We start from the raw sequence: 24933 nt of genomic DNA on the forward strand, positions 1-24933 counted from the left end.
CCTTTAATGCACACCTTGACACCATACGTCCATCAGAACTCCCTTTCACCACCCGTAGAGCCCCTGCAGGCTGTTTCTAAGCCTAACCCCATTTTGGCCTTGGTTTTGCTCCTTTAGCAACAACAGCAAGGCATGCACTGCATAGCCAGAAAAATCTTCTATTAGAAACAACGCACGGATGTGTGTTTGCTTTTCAGAGGATAGTGCTGAGCCGGGGCATTTCATATGTCCTGGATGAGAAACTGATAGTTTTTTTAAATTTTCTACTGCACTACGGGACACAAGGCCAACTTTCTCCCTCTCTTTCTCCACTATGAACCCTGAAAGAAGTCAGAAGAGTGACCTTGGATTTATATCACTCATGGCAAGAACAACATCTGTCTGAAAGTGAGATTAAAAAACTTGCACTCTAAGGATAAATAGGGTGCTCCCATAAAAGTCTCAACATACAATAAATTGGGTTGTAAAACAGGTACTGATAAATCAGCAAGGCATCTTTTAAGTAACAGAAAGCTTACAAAATCACAGCACTCACACCTTCGCTTCTTTGTTATTCTATATTTTTTTCTTACTGTAAATCATTGCCACTGAGTTTAATAGGGCTTACACAATATTGTAAGTATCTCTTAAGTAATATAATTGCTATTTGTGATCCCACTCATGCTTGAAAGCCTTTTTTACTGGAGGGGAAATCTTCAGTTTTCCAAGTGACTCATTTGTATTGAAAACTGAAAAAAAAAAAACCCTGTTTGCAATGAAAGTGAATATAACGGGAAGGCATTTTTATATGACAGACAGCATATCAGTTGGGCATTTTGAGTAGCTCTTTTAAGATTCAGCACCATATTGCTCATGGAGACTGGGTCTGTTGATCACAGCCGGTCCAGAGCTGCTGGAGCAGGAATGTTTTTAGCCCTTGTTTTTCAAATACACCCTTCTGTTGCACCTTTACATAACTGAAGTAGCTTTTTTGCTCAGGAAAAATGTCGTCTCAGATAGGTGTGGGGTGCAGCGGAGACTGGCACGGCACAAGCCGTTGCGATGCAAGCTTGGCACGGAGGACTCCAGCCCAACACACAGCACACGGGGCTGCACATTTTTCCACCTTCTTTAGCCCCTCTGCTGAGACCGCCCACGCTAGTGCCACCTGAGAGATGAATTTTGCTAACTAACTCATCTAAGACCACTGTAAGCAGCAGGCACCCAGGCTTTAATGAAGCCGGTGAAGCACCGCGGCACTGGCACCGTCGTGCAACTAAACCAGCATCGCTGGAGACCTGACACTGCTGCTCCTGTCCAGCATTTCACTAATCCCTAATGCCCCCTCCCCGACAGACTAAATGCCATGCAGTTTATTCTGGGGAGTAGTGTTTACAAATCAGCCAAAGATGAGAGGTTTCCCCTCCAGTGGCAGAGGAGCGAGAGAAGAGAAAGTGATACTGACTATTGGTCCACTTACATCATTGGGAATAGTAAGTTCATGGGAACTGGTTGGAGTAGTGGCATCCAGTCCTATTCAGGGGACAGAGGGAAAATGTTAAGCCAGTTGTTTGCAAGAAGGGCAAGACACAACAAATGATATTTTAAAGAAGGAAACATACAGAAAGAAGGAAAAAAAAAGAGAAGCAAAGAAAAATAGAGAACTGCTAGTGAAACAGAAAAGAAAGCAAGAGATGCAAAACTCAGAGGGCTGGACTAATTTTAAATGAGTCTTATTTTAATTAACCTTTAACCCACCAAAGCAACAAATGTCACATGAGATTCCACAGGGTCACAAAAAGCTTCTAGAAAATGAAGAGTTTCCCCTAAAAATAGTCTCTGAAGTTTGTTCTAAACACATCAATTGAGAAATTAATGGATGGCTGAAATTTGACCTGTCTACCAGGAGTTCTAGAATATAGAAAATGGAAGTCAAATGAACAGTTAGCAGAACAAAATATATAGAAATGAAAATGAAAAATTAATAAATTAAAATAAGGATGAGGAAATTAACCTAGGAAAATTTGGAAATTATATGTGGGATTAGTTGCTGAAGAAATGTTGGGAAGGGTAATTTTTGAAGGGAAATGTACAAAATACTCTAAGCTGCATACATTTGTTTGTAAATTGGGTGGACAAAAGGAAAATGCTCAGGAAAAATGGAATTACTGCTCTAACACACAGCAACATTACAGAAACATACATCTCAAATATAATCAGGAAAAGATTAAGGAGCAGCATGTTAATGACAAGAATAAGGAAAATATAAAGCTAGGAAAGGCAATTTAGTGTTACTTGTGGATATTTTATCAGATACATCATGAAGAAAGAAAGTATATTTTGGATGTCATGTCTCTTTCTCTCTTTTTCTCTTTTTTTGGTGTTTATTATTATTATTATTATTATCTGTAAAGACATGCCAAAAATACTCATTTCCAACTAGAAAAGATGGAAAAGATACTCTTACAAAAAAGTGACTCACCTACATTTTACTTATGTTTACATTCAATTAAGAGTTGCATATGCTTATTTTACATTGAATATAAAACAATCAGGTTGCTCACAGAATTTGATGTATGTGATAAAATGTTATTTGCCATACAAAGCATGTACCAGTACATATGTACTTCTGTTCTGTGAAGTTTTTAGATGCCAAGCATGTACGTAGTGAAGTACAGTAAAAATGATTTTTTGCATGGTTAACTGACTTCTCACTCTTGAATCAAGAATTCAGCTTCAGCTTTAATAAGTATGGACCAAATTTGCAGTCCTTAATTTAACTAAATTGCCATTGCATTTTGTAGCTATATCTGCATATCTAGTAGGAACAGAGGCACTTGTCCCAGCAGTGACGATTACAGATGCTCTTAAGACATTTGGCTCTACAAGGAATTCGAGTTTCAGCGTGCCGTAATTTCTTTAATCAGTATTTCTGTACCACGATTACATACTGTTTTCTTATGTTTGCTTCTTTCTGAACCATGTTACCAAACTGGAAATCTGACAAGATGCACGCCCAAGTGCTTCACTCGGGACCAACTGGTACATACTGTATGGTCCATAATAACTTTACAAGGACTGAACAAAAGAAACTCAGGGCTTTTAGCCAATGGCACAAATAAAGCGGTTTTGATTAACAAATGTAACAAACAAAGCACGTTTTAGTAATGATGAAAGGAACTGTAACAGAGGTACGGGAGGGAAGAACAGAGATTAATGTGTAAAAACAGAAGGATTGCTGGTCATTGACCACATTTATTATTAAAATGATGTAATGACCACGGGAAACAAAGCTGTTAAGAAGAAGGACATCCCCAGGGGGTCATGGGTACGTACCAGGGAAACCAGGGGTGGTCTGCCCAAGGGGAGTAAAGGGGGGATGCTGCATAGCCAACTGGTGAAGCTTGGTCAACTGCAGGGCAGGATGGGAAATTAGAACTAACCAATCAAATGGAATTATTTCAGAGCAGAGAAACCATCTTACATGTTCTAAAACTGGATTAATTAAAATTATATTGAAAAAAAAAAAAGGTTTAATCATTCATTCTAATCTACCGTAGAGAAAAAAAACCCAAAGTGGTTATAAATGACATCTCTACTGTTATTACATGTAATGGCTATTGTTAATATTAACTAAATACTGTAGAATTACATATTAAGAGAACTCAAATATATCACATGCAAAAAAGACCAAGATAACTGTCATTTGTTGCTGGGCCATTGTACTTTCTAGCAGTTATTACACAAGGTAGGAGATGCAGCTGAGCTAACACTTGGCTCTACAGTGTGTTGTTCAGGAAAGGTGCCCTTAGGCCGTGTCTTTATTGCTAACTGTAGAAAGCAAATGTTGCCCAGAACAAATAAGAGGGAGAGGAAGAAAAAGGGGGTAATTTACAAGCGCTGGACTCACGTCTGGATGAGGGATGGCATACTGCCCCTGAATTGTGAATGCCTGAAAACAACAAGCACAATTAAGACACAGGTCAGTCAGGTGGGACAAGCAGCGTTCCTGTTCTCATCAGAAAAGCTCCTCTTGGCTCCCCAGGCAAATGCCACCCGCATCGCTTTCAATGCTGAGTGAAGCTTAATTGTCTTGTGCTGCTTGATAAAGCTTGGCATGGTATGGAAAGGTCTCTGTCGGGCTGCCCGCGCACCCCTTGCAAGCAGGGGATGCCAAGTGCTGGTGCCTGAGCTCTGATGACCTTGGTCCTCAGGACCTCTCCTTAGTCCAGCTCCGTCTGCCGGGAGCAGAGCTGGGGGCACTGCGGGGGTCGAGGAGCACGGGGGGGTGGCCACTTCCCCTCCCTGCTGCCCCATCCACCCAGTGCCACCGATGCACGCAGGGAGATGCTGACGCCGCAGCAGCAAGGGGGGCAGCAAGGATGGGGCAGACCTGCCTGGGGGATGCCCTGCCCTGCCATCCAGCTCCTGACTGCTGTGTGCAGGGACACACACCAGCCGGCTCTGAGCCACCCCGTCTGGCTACTGACAGCCACAGATGCTAAGTGCCAGCAAGCGTGTGCCTCAGTGCACCCCACGGGGCTTGTGTCCCAGGCTGCCATGCCAGCGGGTACGTGAGCACACATGCTGGATGGCAGCCTGTCCTGCAGTGCCTGGGCACGGGGCCAGCACGCCAGTCTGGAGATGATAGGAGCATGATGGAGACTCCCAATGTGGTGGTCTTATCTTCCACAAGAAGCCAAATATCTCCCCTCCAAATCCAGCCTCTCTGCACCACAAGAGCAGTGCAAGGGGTATAGTTTCTGGCATCACTTCTGGCAGCACTGGGGTGAGGTGGGGGAGGGAAAAAAGCATGTGAGCGAGGAGGGATATGGTGGCATGCCTGGCACCAGTTAGCACAGCCCTTTGTCTCTCCTGCTGGTTCTGTTCAACTCTCTGTAATGGCCTACAAAGAAAAAACTATAGAGAGTTTATAATTTTCTATTATGTTCTGTAGGGTTTTTCTGAAAGGAACGGCATGTCAGAAAAATTTTAATGTGCTTGTGCTTAGACAGGCAGGAAAGCAGAAGGACAAATTATAACGTATATATATTTGTAGTGGGAGAATTATAAACGGGAACAGAGCTGATGATTAGCTTAGTTTGCAAAATGCTTATTTGACAAAAGGCCTCTTAGAAAGTAATGAATCCTCTGCAAATGATAAAACAATTCATTTAATGGAGTTCGGATATTAAAACCTTTAATGCCTCCACTGCTTGATGCACATTTCTGCAGCAGAATTTCCCTTCTGGAGAAGAAACATTTCATTTAGTTTTTAAATTAGTTATAAAGCAAGGCTGCAATCCGGCAAACATTATGCACATGAGCAATTTTCAGGCAGAAGTGTGTGCGACTGGGCTCAATGGGATGCTCGTGGGCAAACATACTCACATGCATCTATGGGGGATGGCCATTACTGATGGTTTATAAATGACAAGAAAAGGTTCCAGTCCACCAAAAACAGGTGATCACTGCTGTCAGTGGGTCTTAAGCAAGCATGTATTCAAGCAAGCAAAGCATGCGTTGAAGTGTTTTACCAAATGAGGACAACCTTAAGGAGATGTTACGCTGCTTTGCTGAGTGGGGGCTCTGTGCGTAGCCAAGCACAGGAGCAGCCTCAGGGAGGTTATAGCTGGAAACAGCGCTGGGCGGGCGCTTAGGTCCATGAGCAAACAGCAGGTGTGGAAACCACGCTTTGGTTGCTGAGCCTTTGTGCTGGATCACAAGTGTCCTTTCTGATCTTGGCTTTACTTCAAACCCAGCTGAGAGAACATCTTTTACATGGGTGCTTCCCAACCAGTGGTCTGCAATCTAGCAAGAAACCACTGCAAGAAAATCACCAGCGAACCTAATAGAAGTCACCCCTTTCCTCATCACTCTGCTCCCTCATACTTCCATGTATACATATGAGGAAGCAAACGAACTGGAGAAATAACAAAAATAATGACCATTCAGAGCTCAGACTAGCTTTTATTTGGTTGTCAATGAAAACCATCAAAGTAGCATGGACAAGATGGGTCTTGAATTTTCTTTCCCAGTAAAAAAAAAAAAAAAGCTCTTCATTTCTTAGGCTCCCAAAAGGTCATTTGATTGATTTAGGTTGAGAAAAACTGTCTTTGACTGTTTTACCCCTTGGCAGAGGAACTGTGCCCTTCTGTGGCTGAGGCATACTAAGTACAAGACTGGTAGAGGCTACTGAGACATCTGTACTGCAACGTTTCACTAAGGACATAAGCTATGGGTCTGCTTCCATCGAAGTCAAGGGCAACTTTCCTACTGACATACTGACATTAGTAACAGCAGGAATGACCTGGTCTACAAATCTTCCTCAATTTAAACCATAAAACTGCTATGAGACATAAAGCAAAGCTGTACCTGGTGACTACCCGTCTAAACAGCAATGTAGCACAGCCGGTAGAAATTTCCAATTTGTTTCCATCAGGCAGGAGTGCTGGATTTATTTTTTTTTTTTAAACCGTTGCATATGCTAAATGTTGGTAAGGGGCAGAGCAGGGCAGGACAGTGTTCAGCTTCCTTTTAGTTCTGTCATGCAACACAGTATCGAAGAAGCACAAGAGAATTAAAAGCAAAACTTAAAGCAGAAGAACCCCAACTTGTTAAGGAAAATGAGAAATTTGATTTTGCTAGTGTTGCTTGATATGCAAGCATTAAACAATTCAAAACCTTTCAAGATAGCTATGATGTAATTTAGAATGGAAAAATAACTTCTGATAGCATAACCAAAAGGTGGGATGGAATTAACACTGCTGATAAAATTTTATTTTCAGTATTAATTCCCACTTATGAAACATGGTTAAAGTGTCTTTCCATACTGACACCCAAACACACCTTAAGCATTTTCTTAAAAAGTCTGCTTAGTCAGAGCATACAGAAATTCAAAGCACACAGAAAGTGTCTCTCACACTCTTTCTCACATCAACAAGGTTGCATTAGAAAAGTGAGAACACTTTTTAAACTGATAAAACTCAAGATAAGAGCTATTAGACCTTAAAACAGGACACTTTCAATTATTTATACAAACTGCTCAGAGCACTCTAGCAAACAGTTTCAGTAGTTTTGAGTAATCATATACAGAGACAGTCTTTGAAGGTAGTGGCAATTACAATACTGGTAACATGGGCTGCTGCTTATATACACACATATTTCTTAAAGGAAAGCACTGCAGTGTAAACTTATATATATGGAGTAAATTATTCTGAACTTTCAGTCACAGACCTATTTCTGGCAAATTATTTTAAATTTCAGTTCAACTTTTGTCACTAAGGAAGCAGATTTCTTATTTTGAAGACAACTAAGAGTGGTAGGTTGAACACCAGGAATTGAAAGCTCCTACATCCAGATTATGAAAATCTGGATATACATCACAATGTATCATTGCAGAGTAGAAGGTAAAACTCTCAGACAAAAATTCAGAGAAAGCTCATTACAAGGGCCTGCAGAAGCAACGGTGCTTTGGCGTACGCTTGAGATGTGCAGGAGCTTCCTTACAAACCGGCAGATGGTGGTGGCGCCGGTCATCATACCACCAACAATACCAGCAGCACCTTGTGCCCTCTGCCCCACCAGGAACTCCGTGTCCAGCTTCTCGTATGACCTCCAAATTGCCTACTGGGGTGAGACATGGTCTCTAGGGCTTCTGGCACAGCAGCCTACACTCCACACCCCATGACAGGGTGATGACCTGGGCTGGGCTAATGGGATGGGAGGTGGGACCTGCCTGCAGATGTTCCACCATGCAGGTGAGTGGCTCTTCCCACTGGGTAACTACTTAAGAAGAGGCCTTGCCGTCATCTTGAGGAAAAGATTTGGCTGGCTGGGGGTGCCCACCAGCCAGAGAAGCTTCACATACGTGAATCCCAAGTAGAGAGATGGCTGCCTTCCTCTAGGCCAGATTTAGGAGATCAATTTCCCCTTGAGTTGGGCAGGACTTGCAGCATCTCACTCCTCCACCACTGCGCATATGTGGGCAGTGCTGCTTTTAGCCTTTTGGCTATATGTGTCCCCTTGTGGGCCTCCTATGGTGTTTTTGGGGTACATATCACCTGAGTTCATTGCTGGCTCATCAGTTATTAAAACTGCATTGCCCCTGCAATGAATGATGGCAGAGCAAATTCCCGCCATGTCTCAGTGGCAAGTTGCAGACTCATTTCAGAGCATTATCAAAAGACAAGTAAGAGTCACATTGCACACGGGGGTTTAAAGGCAGATGAGAACCCTGACTGATACAGCTTAAGATGAAAGGGGAGTCATCAAAACTTCACTATATAAAAAAGAAACAGGAATGCTGTTCTTGTGTTATCAGTCAGGCTGTTGCACGCCATGGTTGGGAAGGTCTACACTTGCATGTATGTAGTTCCTGTAACCTCAGAACACCATTGCTACTTGGTCCTGAGGGACTATAAGCAGCAGAAATTATATGTGTGTAAATTTTTACTGCAAAACGCACTATTTGGTCCTAAAAAATATGAAAACTATGAGAGAAAAATTATGCCTTTCATGAGCAGAGACATCCTGCTGTTCGATCATCTCTGAAAATTGACAAAACTGCTTATACTGCTAGTGGAGCTGCAAGTTAAGAGTGAAAAAACCAACCCCTACAATAAGGAGTTTTGTCCCACTCAGGGAGCATCTGATTTGGACACCTCTCAATTTGCAGAAGGGCAAACTTTTCTTAATTACAGAAGTTAGTTTTAAATCTTGGTAAAATACCAGTCATCACAATTTTGCGTCAAGTTTGCAATGCAGTGTTCTCCTTTCCTGCAAACTGTAAGCACACAGAGTAGACAAAGCACATCAATACTATACCAGGCAAAAAAGAGTAAAAGTTGAAAACTAACAGGCGCTGGCTGAGGTTGGGCCAAGACGGTGTGGTTTCCAGCTGAAGCCAAAATGGTGTCTGCTCTTACCTGGCCACCTGCAAAAATGATAGGTGCAGAGGCAGGTTTGGGACGGTAGGGGATGGTGGCACCTTTGGGTGGGGACTGCAGACAAAAACACAAAGCGATCAAAATGCAGAATGAAGCAGAGCTCATATTAAAAAATCACTCCTTGTCCTGGTCACCTCAGACAACAAGGCATGCAGCTAATATAGTCCCGTCCACCCCACCCTGCCCTCCACCCCATCAGCCCAAAAGCAAGCCGAAGGCCGGTTGTCCGGGCTTCGAGGGGAAGAGCCGAGGTCCCGACTGCACAGCTGAAACAGGCAGTGCTGGCACTTGTAGCTTCATTACCGCTGTCATCAGATGAAGCTATGAAGCTTCATTAAGCATGTCAAGGCATTTCAGGAAACATGGGCACAATTTTGAAATTTGTCGATGTTTTGGAAGAGTCCGGCCTGTGCTCTCGCTTTGTTAACACAGAGCACATCTCCTGCTTATCGATCTTTCCTACACTGTTACACATCAAGGTTTCTTGTTTTACCAACTCAATTAAGTCAGCTGTTCAATTGCAAATGACAAGCCTGATCCTGCCTTTCGTCTGACTGAGCTGGAAGATGGGAGAAAAATCCTCCCGGCTTCAGCAGGAGCATAACCACGATCCTCGTAATGCATGGGAAGGGAGTTTGTTCCCTGTAGCCCAAGGCAAGGACCCAAAGGGAAAACCCCTGACCGAGGCTAACTTTCTCCTCTTAAATAAAGCAGGAGCATGTGTCTGTAAAAAAGGTTTCAAGCTGTCTGTGCAACACCTAGCAGAATGGTGCCCTGATTTCAGTGCATTAACTGCAACTAAAGAAGTTAACAACAATATAACTTCCATTAATTAATATCATATAATTAGCTATTTCATGTCAATGAAAGTGTTTGTTGCCAAATTAAATATATGTTGCAAATTAGAGCACATTCATTTTCTTAAACATTTGAAGCAGCAAACTGTAGTTAAGCCAGTGTCTTCCTAGTGCTGCTTGTGATTTGCCTAATGCTAAAATTACATACTTCTTATGTCAGAACTGGTTATTTAAAAAGTGGCTCTACCTGTGGGAAAATAGGACTGTGTCTCTCTGATTTTGAGAAGTGGCTTCTCTCATCTTCTTTAGCAAATAACTATTTATTCCACTAATGTCACTTGGACAATAGACTACACTGTATTCACAAAGCTGATAACTATTGCCATCACGTACTCCATCTCTAACAAACTAAAATTACTTTTTAATATTATCTTTCTGTTCTCTTGCATTTTTATAATGAAACTCTTTCCTTACAGTAGTCCAGCAAAAACTGAAGCAAGAGTCACTTTTCCCCAGTAAAACACTGGGGATTTATTAGTTTTTATGCTTTTATTTGCATTAGGCTGTATGACATTTTGATGCGAAGGCTGTATGTCATTTTGATGCATTGCATACTTCTGAACAGCCAATAGCTATAGTGCTGTCTCAAATACTCCACTGTTTCTCCCCTCTTTAAAGAATAACAGAACAGTAGGGTGTCAGAGATCATCAGGAGACAGCTCTTGACTAGACTTCGGTAAAAAACCAAATGAAAACAAAAAACCACAGAAAATTTTCCAGCAGAAAATGTGATAAAAGCAGAGATGTTTCATGTTCCTTGTCAAAAATTATGGTTACTAGGTGAAAATATTTAATTTTGATTTGCTGCATTTTTTTTTTTTCAAACTTCTATTCAACTTAATCAGTTGAGAAATGTACTTGCACGAAATTGTGGGCATTTTCAGCAAGGGTTAAAATGCCCAGATTTTTATATAAATTAATTTTGTATCATTTCATCTAAGAGCTAAAAAACTGCTGTCAAAATGAAACATTCTGGCCTTATGCAATGACCTGACCCTAAGGAAGCAAAAAGTCCTGGTAAATCTAAATTACGCTAGTCAGAATTATTTCTATTTAAAACAAGAGCTAGATGTTTTCTGCCCTATTCTGCATCAGAATAAAATGCTTTTCTTGCAGAACAGGCTGCAGCTCCATGCTGGACCTGGTTTGTTGTTTGACAGTGTCATGACAGCCCTGGTCTTTGATTGCTAAACCCTGCTGTGAGAGGCTCTCAAACACCAGGAGAGGCACAGTCTAACAGAGTCCTCTTGAAATCCCTGGCACGGGAAGGGCAGGCAGCACCCCTGGGGAACCCAGGGCAATTGAAAATTAATACTGTGTTTGAGCATCTCCCAAGTGAGAGGTGATATGCCAAGCACTCACTTACCTCCAGCATAACGACGCATATTTGTTTCACGCACTGGATAATGGCGTCGGGAGTGCCTGATATAGTCACTGCGCGCTCCGTCGAGTTTGGCAACATGTCCCCTGCTACCTGCACCTGGGCTCCTGTGGACTTGAGCAGAGACAAAGCAAAGAGAGCGTCACCGTTGGGCAGGCAACAGCACCTCTCAAAAGCCAGTGATTCACTGATGTGATGGAGGGGATGCACCTCTAAACTTTTCGTCTTTTCTTTGCTAGATACGTGGTAGAGCGCATATGTAAACTCATGCCCAGACAGGGTTATTGGGATCTGGCAGGACATGGATTTGCCTGTTCAAGCCAATTTGCAAACACTCCCATCCTAGGAAGATTAGTCCTCAGTAGCTGTTAATGAATCAAACTGTGACCTGAATTTCAGGACAAGTCTTTTAACCCTCTCAAAGACAGACAGTTGCAATGCTGACTAAAAAATGAAAAAGGTGAAATGAAGTACTTTTCAATAATAAAAAAAAAAGAAAGGAAAAAAATGCTGATAACTGAAGAAGGTCTGCTAATCAAATGAGTTGCAGATTAATGGCTCTTTAATCCACTGATGGCTGACTTGTGTCTCTGGATGAAATTTGGGGCTGCCTTATGCTCTGGAATATCTCAGGATGGTACAGAAGCACTTCTGAATTATAATTAGTGTTGATTAAATATATGCACATCATCAACTTCTAGCTTATTAATGAACCCAAGGAGCTAATGAGCCAGTTTTGTTTTCTTTTTTTTTAAAATTTGATCTTGGCCCTAATGTATCTTAGTTAACCAAAAAAAAAACCCCAAAGAAAGAAAAAAATACATGAGGCCAAAACAATCCCTGGCATTATTTCACAAACATCCTGGAAGACCTTTTCAGTCAATAGAGAAAAACCCAGGCATTTCATATTGAGTTAGCACTTTCACGTATTATAAACAAAATCTATTCCTGACTGTTATTGCAATGCAATATTTTGGGCTTTTTAAAAAAAGTATTTTCAGTAACCATTGACTTTGTGTCAGTCAGCAAGGAGTTAATTTGTTTTCCTGCTGGTTACATACAACACATGTTATTCTTCTTTCCAAAGACTGATTAAATTACTGATTGCATCTTCTGTTCACTAGTGGTGTTTAAGGACAGAATATCAATTCCTTGCTCTATAATAGGCTTTGGAATTTTGCCATAATTTGATCAATCAGTCATGCTTTTCTTTTCTTTTTTTTTTTGTAATCTTATCTTGAAAATAGTACTGCAACCCTACATGTTGTTCCTGGGTACATGACTGAACACAAAAGACCATCCCTTGTGCAATTGCCACTCAGTGTGTTGTCTAGTGATGAAATTAGACCACATCTCGAGCTGGATGCTCCTTTTTTTTTCTGTTTGATCGTATTTGCTGTTTAACGTACAGTTCTGGGTATCTGTACCTCTAGCCCAAAATACTCTGCCAAATACTGCAGTCATTTATGCACTTGCTTCCAGTGCCAATCTTGTTTATTTTTTGACTTTGGTCCTATGTCAGAAATGAAAAAACGAGTAATATTTTGTCCATTACCCTTATGCTTAAGAAAATGTGCAGTGTGACTTCTTGCTACATTAGCCTTATCAAAACACCTATTTGGCCAAACACTATCCTTTTACTTCCTTGTACTAGACTAGTAGGTAATTGCTTCTGAAACTGTGCTCACCAGAATAATCACTTCCATTTAATGTACACAGACCAACAGACCAATCTCACCTTTAAAAACCTATGTCCTAAAAGCACTTACTCAGTGCTCTGGATGAGGTTACCAATATTTAAAATCAAATCCAAAGTATCGACAGCTGTAAAACCTAGATCTAAGCACTCACCAGCACACGGTTCACACTCACGCTTGCTCCTATTTTAACACAACTAAGAAATCACCTGAATTCCTGCTGCCTGACAGTTCTCCTGGACACCGAAGAGATCTGGAGAACCAAGAGAAATCATGTCTCATGGCTGAGGTTGCCTCTGACCATGTGCTCTGACAGTAGCTCTGCCTTCTCCAGTGGCAAGGCTTTAGCCTGGCTTCGCTGGCTGCCTGCCAGGGCGAGAGTGTGTAACCACTCGGCAGGCTTTCTGACTCACCCAGACACAAACTGCTGCAAACACTGACAATCCAGTGGCTGTCCAGAAAAGTCCCGTGTGCAAGGCAAACTGAACACCTTCCTTCCACCCAGAAAATGCACTTCAACACACAAGTATCTTCTCCCATCTATACAAAGCTCTCTGACAAAGCTTTTTTGGGATTAAAGAAAAAAAGAGAGAGGGTTTCCTATGACCCTAACATCTGCACAGAAATAAAGTTTTCTTCCCCTCGGTGTCATCAAGTGACTCCTTTCTCCCACATCTCAAAAGGTGGTTTAACAATAAGGACTACTGAGAGGCATAGCTCCCGGCTTCTTTGATGAAAAATAAAGTAACAGCATTCCAAGAAAAAAATACCTGATTTGTAATTGCCTTTTATTTACAGGTCTCAGTAAGCACAGAGACCCCCTTCAAATGGCAGGGCTCTGAATTGTTTTTCTGCGAGTTCACAGCAGACAACCTATGCATATTTTCACGAACACAGTTTACAAACCAAGAGGCACATAGAGGAACAACATGTTGTTTGCTTGGCGACAAAAACTCTGAAACAGCTTTTGGCAGCTCTGTCAGCTAATGGCAGCGGTACACGCTGCTTTTACTTCCCTGTGTGCAAGGAGAGAAAAGAGCCTTTCAGCAGCGGCCAAATCCTGAAAGGTGAAGATAAGCCTTCAGAGGGAACTTTGTTAAAAAAAACTCCTGGGACAATCAAGTTGGAATCGACATGAAATAATTTGGAAGAACTTGAAAGTCAACAGGATGAGACCCTTAACTGTCCTCTATCATCACCTTTCCTTCCAAGGCTACCATAAACTAGCATTTCATAGCAAATGCTGGATATAAAATTTTGGTCAAAGGATTTTCCACTCCTTTTTGACATTTGATCAAATTTTCTTTGATGGAAAAATATCCATTAACTTTTTTTCACATTTGAAATGAAACGTAAAAGCTCACTGAAAGCTACTGTCTCGAATCTACTTTTTAGATAAAAAAAGGAAGTTTCACTTTGGTAAAGCCTGTCAAAACCTTCTGTTTTGACATAGTCAAATGAAAAAAATTGATCAGCATGTTATCTTAATATTTAACACCTCATCTCATGTTGGAATGAATACAAATTTAGAAGGAGTACTGTCACTTTCTCCAGAATAAAAATCCATTTTTCTGAAATGTCCTATTCAGATTTTCTCTACATAACTGAGCATGTACCTGATTTTCTTGTTTGACTGATTACAAACATTGGATCCTTGGCTTGGCATGTGCTATGTTGTTACAGTCATGCATGGAAGAATTAAAACTGGCACCGTATGATAATTTTTGCATTTTCTGGTTAAAGGAAAAAGTGGCTGCTAGCACAGCACATTGAATGAATACCTTTATCTAAAGTCTGGATTAAAAAAAGTCAGTATGGGTTTGGAATACATGAAATCAGGTCACCTGTGGCACTGAGATTAGGGAGAAACAGGAAAGGAGTATGAAAATAAATTTTTTCTAAAACGTAGATCAAGCATTTGATCTACTAACCTGGACTCCCCAGTGCTACTTGGGCCTTTCTCTGGCTGCAAGGGTGGTAGCTAATTTGGAAATGGCTGCAATGCTCCAACTCGGGATCACCTGAGTATTGCTGGGGAGAGGGCTGTGCCTGAAGAGAAACTGGACGAGCCATTTCTGTCGCTAAACTGTTGCTTTGCTAAATTGTGCATCAGAGACTAATACGTTGTAAAGCTGTTTCTTTATTTCACACACAGTCTTTAGCTTCAAGGAAGGTAGAAGGGTACAGTTGTGCTGGACCCCTGCTTCCCCCAGAGCAAGGCTTTTCCGGGCTTTTCACTCAGCACATGCTCACACGCGTGCGATGAGCAAAGTGCAGTGGCCGATGCTGGCAGGGAAGGCTGCGGTAGGATGCCGAGCTAGTCGGTGTTCCCGGCAGACATCCCAAGACTTACCTCCCTGATTTCTTTGATTTTGGAACCTCCTTTTCCTATAAGGGATCCACACTGACTTGCCGGGACGACGAGCCGCAGTGTTACAGGCGGTTTGCTTGTCACCGTGCTGTTTGTCATTGAAGCGTTTATGTCCTGTAATCACAACGTCAGTAAGAATTAGTGGAGGATATGTCATTCCTGGTAAGCACTGACAGGCTCAGAGCAAATGCTCGAGCTGTTCGTGGAGACCTGAGGGGCGTGCAACCAGTCGTGGTTTGTTTCTGTTGCAGGTAAAGCTGCCGGCTCTGCTGGTGGTACGCCATAAGCACGAACCGCAGAAGCAGCTTGTGCCAGAGGAACCCTTTTGCTGTCTGGCATTGCAGGTCCTCACTGCAGGCCCAGAGGACAGTCTCTGAGGCAAGATTAGGAGGAGGAGGAGGTGGTATCTGTCATTAGAGCAGCCGAAGCAGATGGAAAAGACAAAGAGGCTTTTGAGTTCACAGGCCCCAAATGCTGATTTGGTCTCTTTTCCACCATTTCAATTAGAACACTTCTACTAAACGATATGTCTTTACATTTCACGCAATTTCTTGTCAGGTTTGATACAAAGAAAAAAGGTTAAAAAAGGGAATGACAAAGAATCTGTGAATAATCTGAAGCAGAGAAAATCAGATTATTTTGATATTTTGCTGCCCCCCAGGTTTATTTTCTCTTTTGTAGCAGATCCATAAGTAGTTGTAGTGTTACATAATTTCTAAAATCTTTTCTATCACAGCTGTGTAACCAGAGTACAAAGAGCTCAGTAGAACAGCAGTTACCTGTATCCAGGTAATGTAACCTGTATCCGTGTATCTCATTATCCAATGAGACTACACTGCAGGTTTTCATGAGCATTTCAATATACTACTTGTCACAAGGTTTACATTGTTTCAAATGTATTTTGCTAGTTCAAAATCTTCTAGGCAAGACAAAACAATCCCTCTAATGTCTTCATCACAGAGGAAAAGATAAAGCTTATCTTCCCACTGATTGATGGGATGCTGTTGAGAGCACTTAGGATCACAAAAAAAAGCCACAAGCTGCATAATACCTGTCCAAGGACTCATGAGAATCTCGATGTCATTTGCTAACACCAGCTGCAAGCTAAACAGACCATCTCATCCATCTGTGAGGTGGCATGGCACGGCCATTACCCTTCACAGAAATGCTACCCAAAAGGTTAGGACAGGAACAACAGGAAGCATGCATTTCATATTCGTTTAACTCATTTATGACGCAACAGGAGTTCCAGCAGACAGAACTGATGTGTTTCCCTACATTCCTGCTTATCAAGAATACCACTTCATTAAAAAAAACTAAAAACCTGTCTATATTGTGTGATCAGGACCACAAATTAAAAAAAAAAAAAGTACTTTAAACAACTCTGCATGCCTTGTTGAACCGGTGCAGGAGCTCAGTGACACCAGCACTGATTCCTGCAGTACCTCTGCATTTGTGATGGCAGCATTCTTTTGTCCAAGAAATGGCTCAGTGTGACCTTACTTTGCTTAAAAGAGAAGAAAAAAAATCTTGAACGGAATGAAGCATTGCTGCATGCCACAAGACAGCTATCAAATAATTCCTCTGCCAGCCAGTAACTCACTTTGTGTTTAGTGCCCGTGTCAGTGAGAGATTGCAATCCAAAATAAAGTGAGAGGGATAACAGAATTTTGCAGCGCCCATGTATCTGAAATAAAGCGCAAGTCATGCCAATTTTTCAGCTGGGAGATGCCATCTTAATATATCACATTTGTGTCAGGTGGAGGCACACAAGCATCCAGATGTAGGTAAATAACCCTCTTCAACCACCCAGCACGACCCTGATAATGTCTCCCACGTCCATATCATGTGTGGCCTGGCCTCGAAGCCTTCACTGCATTTACTGCCTTCACAAAAATTGGAAGCCACTATTCTCTTTATTTTCTCCTCATCATTTAAAAAGAGCAAAATCTAAACATGCAGGCTCAGCAGCATGGAGAGCATAAAGGAGTTAGTCCAGCTTAAAAACACAAGAAAAGAGAAATGAGCAGGAAAAAAGTCCCCTCCAGAACTGCAGGCTCCCAAGTAGGGCTGGCTAGAGACTTTCTCACAGAACAGTCATCTTTCAAACTGGAAGATTCCTATTTCTTTAACCTCTAACTTTCTGTGGCACTGCATCCATTTCCTCAGGGCTCTGGCAGACACTAGAGACGGACCTTGCATGGCTTTTCTGGGCTGCTCCTCAGCCAAGAGGGCTGGGGTAACTGGGAGCCTGGAAGTGGTGGGAGAGCCAGCTCCCAGTGTTGAAGCCTTGCAGCATCCCTAGCTCCTGGCGTCCCAGAGTCACAGTGTCTAAGGCTTCCCAAGGCAAGCAAACCTGGCAGCTCAGAAATCTACCAAACCTCCGGGGAAAAACTTATCAAAATTCTTCTTTAGTGGTTTCTAAATGAAATGTTAAACCTGCCAATTTCCACAGCAAGTATGACGAGTCTGTGAGGTGGCTCCTCACTTGGTAATGACCACCACAGGATTTACCTTAGGTAGCAGCAGGAGTTAGTATTTGTCAAAACAGCATCACCTCAATTGCTTTTATCACTTGCATTTCTCTCCTCCTTATTCCTAGAGCTGAGCAATTTCTTCATAAATGTTTGCAAATGAACAAGGGTTCCACCAAACTTTGTCTTCTTTATTTGGAGAAGGTCTGACCACTGAGGTCTGCCTGCTGGTTTTTCCAGCACTTAACTACCACATGCTTCCAGTGGATTATGCATATTTATACCCAAAACCAGAGCTGCCCCACTCACCAGTGAACTTACAGCTGCATTTCTTGGGTCACAGCCGCCAGTCTGGAAATCACTGCTCTAAAATGTCCTCTCTTGCAACTCCAGTGGTCTGCCTGGGTTAGTGCCATTTTTTAACAACTCCCTTCTTCCTCTGCAGTGAACACTTTAGTTGTTTATGTAATTACCTACCTAGCTTGTAAATTCATCATCAGGCTGCTAGAAAATCAACTTTTATTAGGAAGGTTGTCAAAGCAGAGTAATATAAGGCTGCAGAGTAACTGCACAGAGAACACTCCTCCAGATCTTTCCTTTTTCTATCTATCATCTGATGCATTTTGAGATTTTTGCTAACATTAGAAAAGCATTCCAGGGCTCCCATGTCTTCCTAGACCTGCTTATCCCCAGCTATATAGCTGTAAGGTTGAAATTAAGGGTTCAAGGTCTTCATGTCAAAATGCTTCATGTGGGCATGCATAACAAATACCAAAAAATCCCTCAAACCATCAGTCTCACACATGCATCTTTTTTGCTCTGTTTGAAGGTAGCTGTGATAACCAGAGCTGGGCCAGGCACTGTCTGCTCTGGGATTTTCAATTTTTTGAATGGCTGAAGAAATCTCCAACAAAAAGATATGCGTGAAAAATAACATTTGGTAGCTAGCTCATTTGTAATTTCTGAAACAGTACTTTATTTTGCCTTGAAAGTGTTACAGCTACCTCATTTTATTGACAGGAATAATGATAGGAAACCTAACTGATTATATGAGACGTTTTTGTTTACTGCTGTTCTTTTAAATATACCAGAAACCAATTATATTAAAAGTAAATACAGATATTTCAGAATATAACCGCAGTACCTTATCTGCAGAGAGTGCCAAGACCCCTTTGCTAATACACACATGAAGAGTCCAGACTACCCTCTAAAATCTACAAGGGTAAATATGCATAAAATCCAGTCAGATGCCTGAATTTCAGATTTCTTTGCCTATTGCTAGCTACAGCACTTTCACAGACAACGTGGTGTTGGGTGGTGGGGTGGGGATCTGATGCTGTGCAGTGTTTGATGTTTTTATGAGAAATGCGGTGTTATTTCCACTGGGTACTTGTTTTGCTGGGAACTGGCAGGGATTAGCTCTGTTAACGATTCCCTCAGCATTTTTCAGGATGAGGCCTTAAGCAGAGCATGTTTTTCATGTAGAGAGCAGAGAGACTGCTCTCTCCAGTTCTCTGTGGATTGGAGGGTATGGTACCATACAGGAACCTGCCTTTTAAACTAGAAGAAACAGGGATTCGTACAAGATGCGTAGGAGGTAAAGCTGAGAAGGAGATGACAACAGGTGGTTTTAAAATTGGGCTGGAGAGAATTACATGTGTGGTTCTGCAGGATTCAACCTCAAAATCATTATTACCTCATTAATAACTGGTAAGGAAAAAAAATTAGAATTCTTATAAAATATACCATGCCACAAAGCCAGGGTACTTTATCAACATGTTGAAAGATTGGAATATCACAGAGGAAGATCTGAAAACCCATGAAGGATTGGCGAAATATAAATGGGATTAACATTTGCAGTATAAAAAAAAGGGTCATTTGTCTGGAGGCTGACAGGAACGTCTGCCGAGACCGAAGAGGTTCCCACTGAAAACACCTGAGCAGGAGCTGGGGATACCTGCCAGGCACAGTAGGAGGTGAGGCATTTCCAGCAGCGGTAGGGATATGTTAGCGTGATAGCCAGGACAAAGGACTGTTAGCACCATTAAATAAGCCCTTGTGGAACTTCATTTGCAACCTGTCCACAATTAACACATACATTTAATACAAACTGTAACTGGGAAAAGGTAGAAAGGGACTACTAGAGTCATGAGAGGGGCGGAGAATGCATCCTCTGAAAGACTGAGCTTGGCTCACTTACTCTGGCAAAAGCAAGGGTGCGAGGGGATAAAACTAGTTTCTAAAAATATGTCTAAGAGGGGAATCCTCAGGGATGGAAAGGCAAGAATTATTTAAACTAATGGCCAGTGCTGGCACAGAAACAAAGCTGCATAAACTGTTCATGAATAAATTCAGGTGAGGAGTGAAAAGAAGGTGTCTAATTATCAGAGAACTGAGGTTGTAGATCCAATATCAGGAAATAGAAAAAAATCTAACTAGTTTTTGATCATGCTGTGAAGTTGCAAGTTGCAAGACATACTGCTTATGCTAGAAGACAACTGCATCTGATGATCCACAAGCTCTCTTCTAGTCCTGTTGCTCTAAATGTGAACAATCACCATGGGTAAATAAAGGCAGACGCTGACATTTCCCATCAATGCCAGCATCTCCCAGTGCTATGGGGAGATGCGGAGGCTAACCTCACTGACTTGGAGAAATAAGTACTCTTAAGAAAGGGATTCACATCCCTCTAGTTTAATCATCGATGGAGAGACACAGCCCCTGTCTCCTGCTGCAGGTGATTCAGTCCACCTGTCTGTAGGCTTTTCCTTTAGAAGAAGGTGAATTGCCTTCTACAGGGGCCTGTGTCTCTCCAGAGAGGACAGGAGAGATACCTGGACTAGACGTATGATTTTCAAAAGTAGAGGGAGTTAAATCCTCTCCTGAGTGACCAAGGTTTGTGTTCTGTAGTCTCCCGTCTTTTCTGTGAGGTTTCCCATTAAAGTGGTGACCATATCTATTTGTAGTTGGTCCATGAAACTTGAGGAGATACCAGCACTTTAGGTACATACCTGCACAGAATGGTTATTCTACAGTAAATTGAGCTCTTGCCTCACTTACTCTTAGTGCCTTTATTTTAATTGATTTTAAAAGCCAAGCTTTAAATATGGTAATTGGTAATTGGTAATCATATAGTTTGTTTTTAAAATAAAAATTTTCTAGTTGAGTTATATATTCATTTTGACATATATAAAATTTACATCAATACCAAATGGAATCATATAAAAACGGAGCTAAAAGTTAGGCAATTATTCTTTTCAAATCAAACACACAATGGGACCAGAAATTTTCCAAGACATTTTTCCTGCCATTAGTGCACATTACTAGAAGCAATTGCTTTTCCCTGAAGCCTCCAAAAAGCAAAAGATATGATCAAACAGCTTGTAAATTGACCCATTATTTTTCTTCAGCGTTATTGCCAAAAGCGTTTATAAAAATACAACCACTTTCATTGCTATTAAATAGAACATTAAACAAATCATATTTAACTTTAAAGCAAACATGAGAAAATTCAAACAGTGTTTGTATTTCAACTTGAAGAGAGGAAAAAAATGTATTTTATTTGCTTACCTCTTCAAATTTTAGTGCAATCATAGAAAAAGCTTTAAAAATTGCATCTGTTGGGCCTGTTATTGTCACAATTCTCTCTGGACAGGAGCCTTCTGAAATATTGATTCGAGCACCACTCTGTCAAAAAGAACAATTTTTCAAATTTATACTTCCCAGGTAGCAAACTAAGTAGGATTAGGGATATAGTTTGGGAAGGAATATCTTAAGACATGTAATTCCCTCCCCTACAACTGCAGCCCCAACATCATATAATTTCAGCATAAACTGATCACACTACAAAAATTCATCTAACTGCAGGAAGCCGGATTCTGTCTGGGTAAATACTTATACAGCCTTCATCGCAGTATGCAAATAGCGCCTCTGTAACTCCAAGTTGCAAATAATTGTGTAATCAAGTCTTTTCCCTTCCTTCTTGCAGGGTTAACCTTAAGTAGGACCGGAGCTGCAGAATTTCAGACAAGGTTGTTGTCTCCAGGGAGCATCAACATCTCCCAGGAAAGATGCACCTCTCTGGTTTGGACACCCAAAGGCAGGGCTTGATCTATCTAGCCTGGGGCATTGCTTTGCACCGTGGAGAAGATTCCTTATAGATGTGTCTCATGTGAAGGCAGTCAATTAATACGCACTGAACAACCCTTTAAAGGTGTAGCGGTACGACTGGAACAGTAATGGTGCTATCTCCCTAAGGCAAGGAGCCTGTTGGAAGGAGTTAGAAAACCGTAAGTCTTGGAGACAAGCCAGGATGGCTCTCAGATATACTTAGTCCCCTTTATGCCACTGTGGCAGTGCAGAGAAAACTCCTAAACCAGATGTAAATATATTTAAGAGGATCTTGGTGTAGATAATTGTCCTGGTTTCGGCTAGGACAGAGTTAATTTTCTTCCTAGTAGCTGGTGTGGTGCTGTGTTTTGGATTTGGTAGGAGAATAGTGTTGATAACACACTGATGTTTTCAGTTGTTGCTAAGTAGTGTTTATACTAAGTCAAGGATTTTTCAGCTTCTTGTGCCCAGCCAGCAAGAAGGCTGGAGGGGCACAAGAAGCTGGGAGGGGACACAGCCAGGACAGCTGACCCAAACTGGCCAAAGAGCTATTCCATACCATATGACATCATGCCCAGTATATAAACTGGGGGAGCTGGCTGGGAGGGGGGATCGCGGCTCGGGAACTAACTGGGCATCAGTCAACGAGTGGTGAGCAATTGCATTGTGCACCACTTGCTTTGTATAGTTTAATTCTTTTAGTATTACTATTGTCATATTATTATTATCATTATCATTGTTTTTCATTCCTTTCTGTCCTATTAAACTGTCTTTATCTCAGCTCACGAGGTTTTTTTTTTCCTGATTCTCTCCCCCATCCCAGGGGTGGGGGGGCAGTGAGCGAGCGGCTGCGTGGTGCTTAGCTGCCGGCTGGGGTTAAACCACGACAATAATGATCACATCCAGTTCAGGTAAGACCCACCCTACACTTTCCCTGAGGTTTCAGGCATGGAAATGTGTTAATGCGGCCTAACAAGTCACTGGAGCCTCAACTCATCCACAGGCACTGACCCGCTCGAGGATCTGGGCCTGTGTCAGACGTGAGACAACCTGGGCTAATTTGGCCCTTTGCCTTCAGGGTTACCACAAATCAGCCGATGTGCTGTGTGTTTGCGCCCTTATTCACGTGCATACTGTGGCTCAACAGCAAGATATCATATTTCCCCATATGACAGCTACCAAACACAAGAAGAAAAAAAAACCCCAACCCTACTAATAGAGAAATCTTGCTGCCACGGACTCGGCTGGCAGACATACTCAGCGTTCATAGGTAAGAAAGGGCAGCAGGCACTTCTTCTGACAGGCCAACCTGAGTGGGACTTGCCCTCATCAAACACCCAGCACTGGATCAGGAAGGAGATCAGGGCCAAGGGCTCGTTCATGCTGGTGGCAATGTCGGGCTGCTGCCAGCACACACAAACCCAGGGCCATGGGACTCAGCCCCGCAGGGAGCGTGCCGGGTGCCATGCCAGGCAGAGCTGCCCGCGGCAGGCAGGCCTGCCCGTCCCACAGCCGCCTTTGCGCACAGCAACGGCTCTTCCTTTGAAACTGGAGCCATGGGAGCTTGTCTGAAAGATCGCTCCACTGTGGATCGGTGGCAGCCAAAATTCACAGATGTTACTCCTCCAATAGATGACCGGTCAAAGCACAGCTACGGCAATTAAAATGTTATGTGGCGGCCTCCATATTTGTGTAGGAAGTTAACAACTGCAGGGCACAGAACTGAGGTTTTTGTACTTTTCTTTAGGCCCGAAGTTATCTCTGACATTTCCCCAATGACAGAGCAAGACAGAGTTGCATTTCATTCCATAAAGATGGCACGCAACTTGCCGCATCTGTCAGGAAAGTCAAAATAAAGTTGCACTTTGCTTTTAAAGAAGTGCTGAAGAAGGTAGTCATTTAAAGGAGGACCAAGTTATCATCATGTGGGGACATAGCCTCTTAGTCCTGTGCTGATATAAAGATTCATATAATTCCTTTATTTTAAAAAAACAACCAAACAAGTAAAGCCTCTTGTGACTATGTGTACGTGACAGTAGGTTTTCAGGAGCGGAAGAATAACATTTGATATTTATCTTGAAAAACTAACCAGGGATCATAACTCTTCTCTAAGATGTTTAACTCAGAAGTTAGGAGCACTCTCCAATGATGGCTTCCCTTTTATGCATGCAATTTATATCCGAAGATATCTGCCCATGATCGTAATTAATAATTAAACTAAAATGTGTTTAATCAACTGGCAGGATTACCTAGTATATTGGAAACATTTTTTTCTTGTTTTTTTTTTTAAGTCTTAGCAAATGTACTTATGTGTGAAAACATGGGTGAAAGCTCTTATCATCAAAAAAGGAGCTCTGAACTCAGTCAGCCTGACAATGAACTCCCTTGTTGTGTATATTTAAAGACGGATCTCAGCAATTTTCTTTACTACAAATACTTTGAGATTTCCCTGCTGCAGACCTTCTATCAGTGTATAAAACAACAAAGCAGCTGACATAGTAACATACTGCAGATTTACCAGAACCAAATTGACGTTTCTTGAGGCATCCTCTACACACTTTGCACTCCTAAAGTTTTAAACAGTAGGATTTGTCTTTTGACTTATGCTTTTAGCACTTGCTTCAAAGAAGGAAAGTTACATGGATCTCCAGGTAAGATGCACTGCCTTGCAGGACAAGTGTGGGTCTGTAACCACCTGGGCACAATCCTCTGAAGACAGTACAGCTTGCTCTGCAGCAGGGAAAGAAGCCTGTGGACACTGGGGAGACTGAGGTTTATGCAATGCCCTGTTTCAGTTAGCCATTTTGTGTTTATAACCTTTTCAAAGGATGTGAATGGTGGGTGTGCAGGTCTACCCTGTCTACATCCTACTCACAGCTGCAAAACGATGAAAAGTTAAGGCTTTGCCAAGACATAGTAGAGGGATGCTTTGGCTTATGCAAGTCTGGCTCCAGCTCTGCTGAAGCTTGTGTCTACCTTCAAAATTTACGCAGCATCAGTCTAATGCTTGGTTTCAGATTTTGGAAGCTCTCTACCAGGAGGCCAAGCCACGTGCAGGACCGATGTTGGTATGCTAAAGAAAGATACAGTGGTTTTGATGCACAGAATCATGCTGG

At 42.0% G+C, this 24933-nt stretch overlaps 1 protein-coding gene across 5 annotated transcripts in view; it reads right to left on the reverse strand.

Annotated features, from left to right (window-relative positions):
- Positions 1-24933, reverse strand: part of LOC127012593 (poly(rC)-binding protein 3-like) — a 67719-nt gene that overhangs the window by 28503 nt on the left and 14283 nt on the right. For 4 of the 5 annotated variants that reach the window (XM_050890794.1, XM_050890795.1, XM_050890792.1 and 1 more), the window contains exons 4-10: positions 21278-21394; positions 15216-15347; positions 11151-11279; positions 8838-8981; positions 3890-3931; positions 3316-3391; positions 1460-1512 (exon numbers count right to left, since the gene is read on the reverse strand). In XM_050890794.1, coding sequence (XP_050746751.1) covers positions 1460-1512; positions 3316-3391; positions 3890-3931; positions 8838-8981; positions 11151-11279; positions 15216-15347; positions 21278-21394 — 693 coding nt within the window. The remainder of the gene's footprint in view (positions 1-1459; positions 1513-3315; positions 3392-3889; positions 3932-8837; positions 8982-11150; positions 11280-15215; positions 15348-21277; positions 21395-24933) is intronic. The other variant, XM_050890797.1, reaches the window with a different exon arrangement.

The sequence above is a fragment of the Gymnogyps californianus genome, chromosome 2 (genome assembly GCF_018139145.2).
Source record: "Gymnogyps californianus isolate 813 chromosome 2, ASM1813914v2, whole genome shotgun sequence".
Lineage (NCBI taxonomy): Eukaryota > Metazoa > Chordata > Aves > Accipitriformes > Cathartidae > Gymnogyps > Gymnogyps californianus.